Genomic DNA, 14,926 nt, shown 5'->3' with positions numbered 1-14,926 from the left:
GATTCAACACAATCCATATAAAAATTCCAACAGGTTTTTTCACAGTATTGGAGAAGCTGATCCTCAAAATCAGATGGAATTGCAAGGGGCCCCAAATAGCCAAAACAATCTTGAATAAAGTTGGGAGGTCCACTCCTCTTGACTTTGAAAAACTACAAAACTACAGTAAATAAAACATTATGGTACTAGCATAAGGATAGACATATAGACCAATGGACTAGAACAGAGTCCAGAAATAACCCTCACTTATATGATCAGTTGATTTTCAACAAGGATGTCAAGACCAAAAGGGAAAGAAAGCAATTTCAATAAGTGATGGTGGGGGGAGGGGGAACTGGGTATCATTTGCAAAAGAATTACCTTATACCACATACAAAAATTAACTCAGTGTATCAAAGACCTAAACAAGTTCTAAAATTATGAAACTCTTAGAAGAAACCATTGAAGATAATCTTTATGACATTGAATTTGACAACAATTTCAAGTGTATGACATCAAAATCACAAGCAACAAAAGAAAAATAGGTAAATTGGATTTCATCAAACCCCTAGCAGGATAAACCCAAAGAAATTCCAGACCAGACACAATGTAATCAAACTTCAAAATTCTAAGGACAAGGAAAAACATTTTGAAAGCATCTAGTGAGAGAAACAGTGTATCACCTATAGAGAAACAATTCAAATGACCATGGATTTCTTAACAGAAACCATGAAAGTCATTTGCAAGTGGCACAAAATTGATCAAGTGATGAGAAAGAACTGTCAATTCAGAATTCTATGCCAATAACAATATCCTTTAGAAATGAAGGTAAAATCAACGTGTCCTCATATGAAGGAAAATTAAGAGAAATTGTCATTAGTATACCTACCCTAAAATGATGGCTAAAGTTCTACAAACAGAAAAGAAATAGTAAAAGCAGGACTCTTGGAAATCAATACAGAAAGAAGCATACAGACAAATGTATCTGGACTGCCAGCCACACAGTTGAGTGGCAAAGAAAACTGGAGCACTTAAGTCAGGTACTGGACCTGGTGAATCCTGGCAAATAGACTGTATGGATTGCCCACCTTCATATGGAGAATACTGTTGGGCATGGGCTATAGTAGAAACCCTTTCAAGATAAGTCACTACTATCTTCCACACAGCATATGGGGACAGTACTACTCAAGGATTCTAGGAGGACCTATGTTACACATTTAGCTTCCCCTAACACACCCAACAAGATAATAGTGCTATTTTTATAGCTCAGAGTACCAACAGTGGAGAGTGACCTGGGACATTAGCTGGACCTTTCAACACCTGTATCAACTCCCGAGAAGGTGATATTAAGAGAGACTGTGAACTCTTAAAAACTGAAAAAGATAATTGGACAACCTGTCAAAAATGCTGTCAGTGGGGGCACCTGGGTGGCTCAGTGGGTTAAAGCCTCTGCCTTCAGCTCAGGTCATGATCCCAGGGTCCCGCTTCCCTTTTTCTCTCTCTCTCTACCTGCCTCTCGGCCTACTTGTGATCTCTGTCTGTCAAATAAATAAAATCTTTAAAAAAATGTTGTCAGGGCTGTACAAATTAAGTTAATTTGGGCTCCAAATGTGATAGTTACGTAAAAGTACACCTCCCATTTAAGTATAATGTTTATTTATGAGGTTCAGGAGTGGGAGAAAGCCCTAACTGGCTACAGGAAACCCAGACTACATAATTTACCCTAATTACCATAATTTATCGCTCTATTTTTTCCCCCTCCTATGCCTATCACTGGAAAACTGGACTGCTAGAATTTGCAAATAGGATAAAAAGAGCTGGGGGCTGGGATACTGAAACTTAGTTTATCTCCATACCCAGCCATGCTTGCTGGATTTGGGCAATTATAGATAATGATTATAATGCCCATGAATTAGGTGAAAACTCAGGTGATGTTGGCATGACCCACATGTCAGAGGGTAGGAGATCTTCTAGGATGTTCTAAATTATAGAAGAAAGGAACTTCTGAGCTAACCAAGGATAAGTCTAAGCCTATGGTGTGGGTGAAAAATGGAGAGGACAGGGAAAAGGTGAGAGACTAGTCATAATGGTCATATGATTGTGGAAGAAGAGGGACAATCCTGGTTGGTAAGATTTAGACTCTGGGCCTGGGAAGTCAGGGGCAGAGGGAGGGAGGGACCATTACCCTCTTAGCTTTTGTCTGTACAATATCTGAGCAGCAACCCAGGCTTCCAACACCACCCTCAATTTTACAACTAGCCAACAAATAATCTTAATTTTAAAACTCAGAATCCTCCCAATAGCTACTGACTCCAGAAAAACAGTCTCAGCAAGAAACAACAGAATAAGATGAACTTCCTGGACGTTGAAATTATTCTCTTTAGGCTCATGCTGTTATTGTTGGACTTCTTGTACATTTTTCACAGACCACTGATTGTTCTAAATTCTCTAGCATGAATGGTAGTGGACAATTGTACTGCCCTGGATTTTTTGCTGGCCAGTTTAGGAGGGGTATGGGTCATTGCCAGTATCTCTTGCCTCATTTGGATTAATGACCTATTTAGCTGGATAGGCTTCAGATGAGGAGACCGACTATGGTCCAATTTCCAGTGGGCCTGGTTATACTACTACATGTCACTATCATGGTCATTTTTGTCTGAAGTTGCCTAAGACACATGGAATGTATTTGACCAAAGCCTCTATCAGTACAACTAATTAGAGTATCTGATAACCTATGTGGTAGTTCATATTCCTGAGAATCTTTATGTGTAAACAGTTGGGAGGTCTTGTTGTAGGGGAGTGGCTTCACCATGGTGTCCTGGTTAGTTTGCACATATATAAACTGTGCAGGCAAAAGCTTGAACAACAGCTACTCTGAGTCATGGCAGAACACCTTGGGATCCTTCTAGAACATGAGAGGGCAAGAGGAGCTTTACAGGCTTTCAAACCCATCTCCCACTCCCTTCCCTATCTCTTGTGGGAGATGATCAGGAGATAATTTCTCATTGCCTCTCAGATTCTAAAGAGGTATGAGGCTTTCTGGATATAACTACAGACTGTAACACTGCTTAGCTACAGTCTGAAATTGGCTCCTCACCAAGGATTCCTTGAGCCCCCTTTTGTTTTGGTGTCATTGTGTTTGGTGTGGGGGACAAGGATCTGGGGACTGGCATGTTTGGATACTGGGATGGAGCCCTGCATCGGGCTCCCTGCTCCTTTTGCTGTTTACATAAGCAATACATTGTATGAATCTAAAAGCAACTTCTTGTATCTTTACTGGTCAAGTCAGTTAGGACACGGCCCTGATCTTGCCTGCTGTTGTGTGTTTAACAGGAAGAAGAATGGAAAGAGTAGAAATATATGGTGAATATGGGTAAAAATAGACTATCTCCTCTTTAGTTTTGAACCAAAACGCTGGTCAGAACCATAAGAGACCTTCCTTCTGGTGGACCGTGACTTAATAATCAGGCACCTGATGGCTCCTTATTCTGAGCTAAAATTCCCCCTGATTGTTTTGTACTGAGTGCAGTTTTCTCCATCTTGTCCCTAAGAAGATCATAGGAGGATTTGTTGTGTGCTCATCCTTCCTGTGATCTTTCCCAGGGTAAGACTCACCGCTTCCTTCTCAGTGCTCACAGACTATTCACTCCTGTCCTTTCAGGAGCTTCTCCAGTATCCTCTTAGAAACAAGCATGCAAACAAATCAGGAATCTCATCTGAAGTCTCCTTTGTTCTGTGATTTTTCACAGGTAAGGTACCTGTAAGCCCTTAATACCTGGGGACCCGACAGGAATCTGAGCCTCTGGACTGGAATTTCAGTGAAGCAGACATCTTCCTACTTTGTTCACCCCAAGAGACTATATATACAAATGGGAAATGGCGAGACCATATAGAAAAATAGAACTCCGACCCATAGCCTGCAGCAATCAGTCCAGGAAGCCAAAAGGAACCCTGTGGCAATCAGCACCAAAGAGCCAGAATTTTATTAATATCCTCCCCCCAACCACTCACATAAGGTGCCTTGTTTCTAGTAAGCAACCACCCCCCGCCCCCAACCACCACGCCAAGGATCTCCAATCAGAGCATATCTGAAGTCTCTCCTCACCCCCTCCCCTCTCCTCTCCTCTTTTTTCTTTTCTTTCTTTCTTTCTTTTTTTTTTCTCTTTTTTTTTCTTTTCTTCTCTTTTCAGCCATAAAGCTTTCCCACTTCTCTGCCCAGCTTAGTCTCTGCCAAATGCAAGTGATGGTTGTTGACTCCCTTGCTTATAGCAAGCTCTGAATAAATAGTCTTTGCTTGTTCTCATTTTGGCGGTCTTCTTTTATTTCTACAATTTCTTTTAAAGGTTTAACTTCCCGGCAAGCTATGTGATGTTAGATAAGCCATTTCCTCTTTCTCCACCTGAAAAACTGGTTCAACATTTATTCATTCCTTTATTGGACAAGTATTCCTCAGCACTTAAAGAAACTGGGCCATAAGAGGTGCTAGACATTGGGTAGATATCGAGGCACAAAGACGATCAAGGCCATTAGCTGCTCTCTGGGAATGTAGAGCCCCGTCAAGGGATGGAGATCTATGAACGGGCATGCCAAGAGAAGCAAGTGCTCTTTCATACTAGCATCCATCCTACGAGCGCAGTGCAGTAGAGCAGAAGGGTGGTCAGTGGGAAGAAGAGGGCTGGGAAAGGATTCCCGGAGGAAGCCTTCTCCCCAACCGCCCGCTCCCCTGCATCCCCACAGCGGTGCCCCGAGGCAGCTAGAGTCTCTGGAAGAGCCGGACGCGCTCGGGGCTCCCTGTTTCTTTTTAGGGCAAGAAGGGAGGACCACAGAGACGTGGCGCCCTCCGCCGTCCTAGAGAAGCCAGAGTGGCAAGAGTGCAGCCGCCTCCACCTCTCCCGTGCGGAGCTCTGGCTCGCGCAAAGCGTGGGGAGCTGGCGCGGGGCTGGCCCGCTTCGCGGGGCGTGGAGTGCGGGACGTGCGCTGCTGGCTGCCGGGCGCGGGGCCGCCCTATCGGACCCGCCCGGGTGCGGAGCGTCCCTCCCCAACCCCGGGCAGCTCCCGGTCGGGCCCGGCGCGCGCTCGCTTCCCGGGAGGGCGGCCTGGGCCATGGCGGCTGCAGCCCTGGCGATCGGGGACCCCTTCGGCCCTGCACTCGAGCTGCTACCGGGACAGCCCGCACCGGTCCGGGCGCGCCCGGTGAGTGCGGGGCCGGCGCCACGAAGCTGGCTCGGCTCTGCCCCGGGCTCTAGGCCCACAACGAGGGGCGGAGGGGGCAGTGCGGCCACCGGGAAATCGGGGTGCAGCCCAGAGTGGAGGGGCCGGAGGAACAGGCAGGGAGCAGAACGGATTCGACATTCCCAGACTGGCGCCAGCAGGGGAAACACACGTGCAGCTGCACAGGCGGGAGCCGAGCACTGGGGCAGAGGTGTTCACAGAGCGCTGTGCGCCGCAACGAATGTCCAGCATTTCCATGTCCCTGGTTTTTACAGAGCTGGTTATGTTTGAGGTGGGTCTTGGGATGAATCGGAGTTTGCCGGCCCCGGAGGGAGGAACTGCATCTCCAGGCTGGGGGAGCTGCAGGTGCAAGGACACAGATCTGGGCAAGGCAGGGGTTTGGGTTCGTGACAGGTGACAGGCTAGGGGATGGGCGGGGGGCAGGGTGGGGGGAGATGATTCTTGGCAGGTGAGCGGGGCCTCTGAACAGTCAGTGGAATTGCCCGCGGCGCAGAGGATTTGGATGTTTTGAGGCGGGGCAAGGGTGAACCAGACAGTCTTTGAGCCCTGGGGTGCTGGGTGAGTCGCTGTGCTGACTTTGTAAGGCAAGGACCTACGTGAAATGCAGCAGTATCAGCCTCTCAGTAGTATGGAGATCGAGATCCTGAATGAGGCAGTGGCTTGGAATTAGAAACCTTGATGGCTCTTCATTAGTCCTGCTTGTGTTTCTTAAGGAAGAAGGTAAGAGAAAGTGCAGAAGCTTGGGCTCCCAGAGATACAGGAAAAGGGGGGGCATTGAGACTGAGAAGTGAGGAAGAGAGTAGGGTGCCACGTTTGAGAGAATGTGCTGGAGTGGCAGAGTGCAGGGAGTCAAGTCAGAGTGTGGATCTCCAGAGCAGCCTGGGTATTCTGAGGGGCCTTTAGCTGCCTCTGTGGCCCATGACAGTGAGGGGGAGGGAGAGATGAGAAAGAGCCTCACATAGGGGCAGCAGGGTGGCTGGAGTGAGGCTAGAAGGCAGTGTGGCCCAGTAGAGAACAGCTGGAGAGGCAAACAGCCCTGCATTCTGTCTCCATTCTGGAACTTTGGGGGCAGTGATTCTCTGAGCCTGTTTCTTCCATAAAATGAATCTGATCCACTCCTCATAGGCTGTGAGGCATATACAAAGTTTAATATAGGTAAAGTGCCTGCCAAAGTCTCAGTCAATAGATGGTAGTTGTACTTCTTATCAAGGGTTGACGACCTCTGACTGAGGGCCTGCTGTGGGAAAGGAGGGCACCTAGAGTCCAGATCATTGTTAGGGCCACAAGGATGAAAAGGGAAAACTTGCAGAGACTCACAAAAAAGAAGAAAGGATGAAGAGACATGAAAAATTGATGGCTGATCCCTTGTATCTTTGTAAGTAAGTAGGGGTGCCAATCGGCAGAGGTTCCGGAGACCTTCAGAATCCAGAAACTGGACTGGCATTCCTTCCGGTACTTCTTAGTGCCTGGTCTACCCCTTACTCCAGGCCTGGGTCTGGGATTGTCCTAGGGCATTTAAACACATGTTGTTTCAGGAGTTAGTGACCTTCGAGGATGTGGCCGTCTACTTCTCTGAGAACGAGTGGACCAGCCTGGCCCCCGCTCAGAGGGTCCTGTACAGGGATGTGATGCTGGAGAATTATGGGGCTGTGGCTTCCCTGGGTAAGGATTTTATTTTTGGACTCTGCTTCTGCCCTTCAGAGTTTCCTGGCTCCTTCTGCCTTAGAAGCTCAGGAGTCTTTGATAACCCCCACCTGAGTGGCACCCTCGGAACCTCGGATTCTTAATGACCCAGCCTCAGTGGTTGCTGGGAAGTGGGAAGTCCTGGTATACATTTGAGCCTCATATCAGACTTTCTTGCCCCAGGGTGAGAGCTGCCTGACTCCCAGCTGGGGGTAGAGTAGAAAAAGAGCAAATTCCTGGTGCCCCAGTAATGCCCCACCAGATTCCTGGTGCCCCACCAAGTGCTCAGTTTCCCACCCGCTCCGTTTGGGAGATCAAACCCAGTACCAAGCACCCTCATGCAGATGTCTGAACTTGAGAGCTGTAAGAGAGGCAGAGAACAAGAAAGCTCAATCTCTCAATGAGTGGAATCATCCGTGTGCTTACTCGGACTGTTATTGAGCACCTCTTACTCTAATTCCTGACCTTTGTAAGTCTCCTGCTCCTCCCTCCGCCCCCCAGTCTCTGGTCCCTTTTCTTGCTCTCCCTAGTTAATTCCCTTCTTTCCACTCCGCCCCTAAAGACGAAGCCTGGGAGGAGCCCTGGGATTGCTCTCTGTCACCCCACTCACCTGCCTGTCCCATTTCCTTCCCCGCAAGCAGCATTTCCATTTCCTAAACCGGCTCTGATTTCCCAGCTGGAACGAGGGGAAGCACCCTGGTGGAAAGCTCCTCAGGGAGCTCTGGATGGAGAGGGCCCGAGGGGCATCTCCTCAGGTGAGTGAGGACAGGTACCAGTCATCTGACCAGTTCCTTTGTCTTGATCTTTAAAATGTAATAAGTATGCATTCTCTTAACCTAGTGCTATAGACACCAGTGGAATTCCTTTTTTTTTTTTCCTTCTTTTTCTGTGCTCCCACGATTTTCCATCTTCTTGAGTCTGTTTATTATTTACCCTGGCTCCTCTTCATTCACCTGTTTGGCCTTGAACCCATCTCCACTGTTCTTATCATGACCTCCATTCATCTGTTCTCCCTGACTTTGCTGTTGACACACTGGGCTGGCCTTTCTACATTCTCTACCTCCTTATAGTCTTCCAGCAGAAGGTTCTGACTGCCCTTTTGTGGTGTCATGCCCCTCTTTATCATTATAAATCAAGAAGACCCAATAACCCTGAGCCTTATAGTTCCAATTCAGGGGTGTCTGGTGGGCAGAGCCCTGGTATTCCTTTCGGCCCAACACAGGGCTTTCTTGTCCCTAATTTCCTAGTGACAACTGTGTCCCCTTTTTGCCTCCCTGGCCCTGTTCCATCTTCTTCCTGCAGAAGCTCTTCTGTGGGCACATGGAACTTGAGCTGTACCTTCAACTTCCCCATTTTCACAGTTCCTTGCTGTGTCTGGCAGTCTTTCCATATTAGGATGTTTTTGATTGCAAGTAACAACCCAATTCAGATTGGCTTAAACAGAAAGGGGGAATTTACTGTTTCATGTAAGTAGGAAGTTCATAGGTAGAGTGCAGGTACACCTTGATCCAAGTTTCAGTCTCTGCTCTTTTCTCTCTCCTTGTATGTTGGCTTTGTCTACAGTCTGGCTCCTCTTGTGGTTGTAAGATGACTGGTAGTTATATATACACTATGGAGTATTATGCCTCCATCAGAAAGGATGAATACCCAACTTTTGTAGCAACATGGATGGGACTGGAAGAGATTATGCTGAGTGAAATAAGTCAAGCAGAGAGAGTCAATTATCATATAGTTTCACTTATTTGTGGAGCATAACAAATAATATAGAGGACAAGGGTAGATGGAGAGGAGAAGGGAGTTGGGGGAAATTGGAAGGGGAGATGAACCATGAGAGACTATGGACTCTGAAAAACAATCTGAGGGTTTTGAAGGGGTGGGGGGGTGGGAGGTTGGGGGAGCCAGGTGGTGGGTATTATGGAGAGCACGTATTGCATGGAGCACTGGGTGTGGTGCATAAACAATGAATTCTGTTACGCTGAAAAGAAATAAAAAAAAAATAGTACATAAAAAAAAAAAAAAGATGACTGGTAGTTGTAACCAAGGCTCTGCTTCTTCATACCTAGGAAGAGAAATAGGGCAGGCCTTCCTCAGGCCTTTGCGATGTACCATCTTAAGTCTTATGGCAACTCTAAACCAATCTCTGTGGCCAGAGAAGCAGGCACTGATGGTCTTGGCCTGGACTGCCAGTTTCTGAAACTATTTCTCTTGGAGTGAGTGGGATAGGTTAACCTGCTTGACTTAGACCAGTGAGGGCTACACTAGGAACTGCAGTTGGGACCACTCCCCTCCAAAGGGCATGGCTACTCCATAATGGTGGGGATGACGGGAGGGGGGTGGTTGGCTGTGGTGGTGGATTGGATGTAGAGAGACAACTGTAGTGTCCTCTGCCTTCTCTCAGGATCTCAGTGCTTACTCTCCTACCACCCATGGGAATTTCCCATCTTGGGTCTAGGCAGAAAGCTGACAGCTTTCTTGAGTAAAACCCTCGCTCCCTGACCTGTAGCAAACTTCCTTTGAGTACACGCCCCTATTCAAAGTCCATTTTCGTCTTAAAGAAGAGAATATCAGGGGACACACAGTCCTTGGCTTCTGCAATATAGAAGGTGGTCATTTGGAGGGTGAGGAATTGTTCTGTTTTTTTAAGAGGCTTTGGATGGGAGTTCCAAAGAGACAAATATTAGCTAAGCCTAAAGAAAAGTTTATTCGAGTGGACCTTTGCTATTAGAAGTGTCTGTCATTAGAATAAGAAGTAACTTCTGGAAATGGCTGAGTGAGGCTTTAGGGCCATATCTAATGGGTGCCATAGAGAGACCGACCCATAGTTGGCCCTTTGTAGAAAAGGAAGGCAATATAGATAGGTGGATAGAGAGGGAGGAAGCTAAAGGACTGTGGCTTCCCAACATAGCCTCAGGAACTACTCTTTGCAATTCCATCCCATCCTGATTGTTTTCTTTGTCAGTTGGCTTTTGCCTTCTAGAAGAGGTAAAGAAGAGACCTTGTCTATCCTATTTCTTCTTGACATTTAAAAATGAGTGATTCATTTTCATGTTCTGGGAAACTGATGGAATCCCAGCTTCGCTGTGCATCTGTTTTCTATCCTTTATATTGTTCTCCTTAAGTTTTAGGTCACCTGTGTACCAGTCTCTCCACCCACCTTCATTCTCCCTTACCACTTCCATCTCTGCTCCTTTCCTAATGCGCCCCAATCTTCTGACTGAGCCAGCCTTATTTATATCTTGACCCTGGCAGGATGTCCATTTCTAAAGCCTGCTGGGATCTCCCATCTTGAGCAGGTGGAGGAGCCATTGAACCTGAAACCGCAAGGAGAGGGTCCAAGCCTAATCTGTACTGGTAAGTGAGGGAAACAAGTGCTTTCCTCCCAGGCACATGTTTTCCACTGTCTTTCTTTGTAAACTGTTAAAATTCCATTTTACTATTTATATTCTAAATAAAAATCCCTTGAGAAATCCCCAAGTCAACCATTTAATGAAGAGCAAAGTTAAACTCTAAACTTCAGCTTTCATTTGGACATGATCAATTAGTTCAGGTGGGTCTTGGGTCTTAGGCTCTAACAGAACAGATGGTCTACTGGCTGCTATGGTCAATCAAAATTTTAAAAATAAATCTGCATTTTATTTATTCTGTTAGTTTTTAGGGATCGGAAAGCAAGTAATATATGGTCCCTCTCTTGCAGGGCCTCACAGTCTAATGGTACATTCTACATATACATATATATAAATACGTATACATACATATAAATGTATAATTTACATAAACATGTACATACATATACATATACATAAATGTATAGTTACAGCAAAGTCCGATGCTGTAACAGAGGTGTAAACAAAGCACTGTGGGAACAAAGAGGAGGAAGTCTTTGCCTGAAGTAGTTTGGGGAAGCGCTTTTCATGGTGGAACTGGGAATTGGGTTGAATGAGAAGACCATATTTCCTTTTAGTGTTGACCAGTATGAGGAAGATTCTCCCTGTTGCTTCCCCCTGTGTGTGACAAGTTCAGGTTCCCCAGGTATACCACAAGGATTTGTTATTTCTGGACAGGTCCTCTGTCCTGAACCCTGGCCTTCTCGTGTTAGAAACCAGACTACCTAGAAGAAATTCTGACTTGTCTCCCTTAGATTCAACTCAACTATTTCTGGAGAGCCCTCCCGGTGCTTGGGAATCATAGCCCTCAGGGACTCTGTGTAGTTTTTGCCTTTCTGTGGCATACACTTTGGTTGCTTTCTGTATTATATCCCTGTTGTGCCATTTTCAGCTAGAACAGGGCCACTGAGACACAGGGGTGGCACTTGGAGTGAAATGGACACATTAGTACCCCTTGGTGACCTTACTCGCTCTGTCCTGGGTAATGATGACATTTGCAGCTTTGATTTCTTCTTTCAGAGGGTATGTTGAAGAATGAGAAAGAAGATTTTGCTCTGAAGGAGGAACATTTTGAGGAGGCAAAGGACCACATGGTGGTATCATGCAGACCTCGGTGGTATGGTTCCCAAAAATTCTGGTTTGGAAAAACCTGTGAGGAGTTAAAAAGCAGATTAGGGAGATGGTCTGACTACTCAAATGGAAGAAGTGTGGAGAACACTGCAAATGATATTATAGAAGTGATTGTCAAAGATGAGATGGTGTCAGGAGAAGATAGTTTGGAGAACACGGATGTGAATACCCACCTTGTTATCCGTCAGAAAATTCTCAGTCAGCAGGTGTTCTATATATGTGAAGAATGTGGCAAGTGTTTTGATCAAAATGAAGACTTTGACCAACATCAGAGAATTCATAATGGAGAGAAGGTCTATGGATGTAAGGAATGTGGGAAGACGTTCAGTTTTAGATCACATTGCATTGCACATCAGAGAATTCACACCGGGGTGAAACCCTACGTGTGTCAACAATGTGCTAAAGCCTTTGTTTGGAAATCAAACCTGATTCGGCACCAGAGAATACATACCGGAGAGAAACCCTTTGAATGTAAGGAATGTGGGAAGGGCTTTAGTCAGAACACAAGCCTTACACAACATCAGCGAATCCATACTGGGGAGAAACCATATACATGTAAGGAATGTGGGAAAAGCTTTACGCGGAACCCAGCCCTACTTCGACATCAGAGAATTCACACTGGGGAGAAGCCTTATGAATGCAAGGACTGTGGGAAAGGCTTCATGTGGAACTCCGATCTTGCTCAGCACCAGAGAGTCCACACGGGGGAGAAGCCCCATGAATGTACGGACTGTGGGAAAAGCTTCATCTGCAAGGCACACCTTATCCGACATCAGAGAATCCATACTGGGGAAAGACCCTATAAATGTAATGACTGCGGGAAGGCCTTCAGTCAGAATTCCGTTCTGATTAAGCACCAGAGGCGCCATGCTAGAGAGAAACCCTGCAGTTGTCCAACCTCTCACTTTCTTGAACATTAGCAAACACATAATAGCGGTACTTGTTTGTAATTCTTACGCACCAGGAACTCCGGAGACAAAACGAGGTGGTTGTCCACAGTTTGTTTTAACTCTAGTCGCCAGTATTATCTTGCCCCTTCTGAACAGATTCCCCTTGATCTAGCAAGACTGGTCGTCCTGTTCTACCACATTCATGCTAGGCAAATTTTAGTTGAGTGTCTGCTCTGTCAGATACTATGCTAACCACTTTACATACAGTCTTTAGTTTCTCTTAATCCTGTTCAGGTGGGTACTCCTCATTTTACAAATGAGAAGTCTGGGGTTGAAAGAACTTATAAAACTCATTCAAGGTCACTTAGCTAATGTATTATGGAATTGAGATTGGAAGCAGGTCTATCTGACTCTAGATTTACTGTTCTTTATTTGTGCACATTTCTGCTTCTGCTCATTTCTATTTGCTCAAGTTTCCCTAGGCTAAAAATTTCTCTTCCTCATCTAAGACCCAGCTCTGTCAGCCAAACAGGTTTCTCTTCCTCTTCTACTTGTCATCAGTACTGTCCAAATTGGTATTTCACTATGTGCTGTCTTAGATTCTAATGTCTTATGTAAGTCCAGCTAAGTGGCTCTTTGAGGACCAACACTATTTCTTTTATGTTTTTCAAATTTTGAAACGTATTTATTTTTGACTAGCTATAACATGCTCATGATAAAAAAAAAAAGTTGAAATAGTTCAAAATGGTGTTTAGTGAAAAGTAAATCTCCCAGTCAACCTTCTCAGAGACAGCCACTGTTACTGGTTGTGTGTGTTCCTGGATGTATTCTTTTTATATACAAGTACTCAGCTTTCATAAGTCTACCTCACTGAAAACCATATTTGCTGTAGATGACAGTGCAGTTACATTGCCAACTCCCGAACTTTCTTTCTTCCTCTGAGGTTGTGGTCCACCTTGAGGTCACCAAGGTAACTTAAGGAAAGTAGTGGAGGGTAGTCTGAGATGTGCAGTCTTGAGAGACCTAATTCCCCTTGTGCTAGAAGATAGCACTCTGGGACTGGGAAAATGTAGACTTTTGTTTTGTTTTCATAAAAATTTGTATAGCTACAACCCTTCTCATTTTTCCACTACCCCAGATGCCTTTCCAGTCTTTCCCTTCTATTGTCATGATATCCCACATTCCAGAGTAAGCTGGAGCTTCCAGTAGTAAGCTACTGACTGTTAGAGAAACAAAGGCCCTATTCAGAGAAGAGTGCTGGCCAAAACAGATGAAATGTACATTCCAGACTTCACCTTTAGAGCCATTTTTCAGTTTGCACTTTGCCTCTGCTCATTAGGCATTCCACTTTAGAAGCTCCCTACCAGGTAATATAATTGTTGACTAAGGAGCAAGGAAGAGAAGCCAGAGGCTGGCTTGGACTAAACTAATACTTCCTGAAAATTACAAACATACTATCTGATTGCTGAAGCCTAAAACCATGTAGTAAGGAGAACTTGGCTTAGCATAGTCCAGTTAGGGTAACCTCTAATAAGGATTGAAACTTCAGTACTACACAGAACCAAGGAATGGAAATGAGTGATGTGAACAGGCATTTGGGGGAAGTTTATTAGGCAAATATCACTGAGCACCTGCTTATATGCAAAGCACTGTGCTAGGTGCTGCATGAACAATGGTAAGGCAGACCTGCTTCCTGCCTTTCTGGAACATTGATCTAGTGAGAAAGACCAAACAAAAAAAATTAAGTAATTTATTTAAAAATTGCTAAGTGTTATGAAGGAAATGAATGCTACAGAGAGAGGGAATGATGGAGAGGGAGCCTCTTTATATAAATGGTCAGGGAAGGCCTAGCCTAAGAGGTAATATTAAAGCTAAATCTCAGAATGAGAAGAAGGCACATGTATCAAGAATGGGAAAAACAGCAGGCAGAGGGAACTGCTCTGCAGACTCTCATGTGTGAAGGGTTTGGCATGTTCAAGAAACCAAAAGTTTTGGGGTATAACATAATGATCAAGAGTAGGAGAGGCATAAGTTAGATTTGTAGCCACAGGTAGACCAGATCATTAAATTCCATCCTAAGTGAAATGCCATTAAAGGGTATTCAGTGGAGGAATGACATGTTGGATTCACATTTTAGGATGATCGCTGACTGATAAGTAGCCAATGGTCTGTAGAGGGTGGAAAGTGAAAGGAGACCATGTTGGAGATGGCTAGCAATCCAGATTGGAGATGATAATGACTTGGAGTGGATGGTGGTAGTAGAAATGGAGAGAAAATGTGTTTGAGATATAGTTTGGAAATAAAAATCAGTGACCTGCTAACAGTGGATGCAGGAGTGACAGAATTAGGGACAGCTTTCTAGTGTGTGGTTTGAGCAGCTGAATTAGTCAGCAGACCACTTACTGGAGTGAATAAGACTGGAATGGGAATGGGTTGGGGAAGGAGAAACTGAGAACTCTGTTATGGATTAACATTTGAGATATGTATGAGATATATAAGTAAAAATTTCAAGTGGTGGTTGTGTATGTGGGCTAGAGCTCAGGTCGGTCATATCTAGAGTTTTGCATCTGGGAGTCCTCAAATGAGCAGAAAGTATTTAAAGCCATGGGAAGAAATGAATGAAATCCC

The 14,926-nt window shown here is 45.2% G+C and overlaps 1 protein-coding gene across 1 annotated transcript; it reads left to right on the top strand.

The window, feature by feature from the left end:
• Window positions 1-4,838: 4,838 nt before the first annotated feature.
• On the top strand, window positions 4,839-13,400 carry ZNF662 (zinc finger protein 662). The gene is made up of 5 exons (XM_080803558.1): window positions 4,839-5,482; window positions 6,747-6,873; window positions 7,536-7,649; window positions 10,144-10,245; window positions 11,298-13,400. The coding sequence occupies exons 1-5, from the start codon at window positions 5,432-5,434 to the stop codon at window positions 12,326-12,328; spliced, it is 1,425 nt and encodes a 474-aa protein (XP_080659684.1). The 5' UTR covers window positions 4,839-5,431; the 3' UTR covers window positions 12,329-13,400.
• The last annotated feature ends 1,526 nt before the right edge of the window (window positions 13,401-14,926 follow it).

This window comes from Martes martes (assembly GCF_963455335.1).
Source record: "Martes martes genome assembly, chromosome: 1".
NCBI lineage: Eukaryota > Metazoa > Chordata > Mammalia > Carnivora > Mustelidae > Martes > Martes martes.
The sequence above is the reverse complement of the archived record's forward strand: the minus strand, read 5'-3'. Positions and strand labels throughout refer to the sequence as shown.

Excerpts from the sequence above, each read along its gene's own strand:
- ZNF662 (XM_080803558.1), top strand. The coding sequence starts at position 5,432 with ATGTCCAGCATTTCCATGTCCCTGGTTTTTACAGAGCTGGTTATGTTT. Across the intron at positions 6,874-7,535 it reads TGGGGCTGTGGCTTCCCTGG|CATTTCCATTTCCTAAACCG; the intron begins GTAAGGATTTTA and ends CCCCGCAAGCAG. Across the intron at positions 7,650-10,143 it reads CCCGAGGGGCATCTCCTCAG|GATGTCCATTTCTAAAGCCT; the intron begins GTGAGTGAGGAC and ends TGACCCTGGCAG.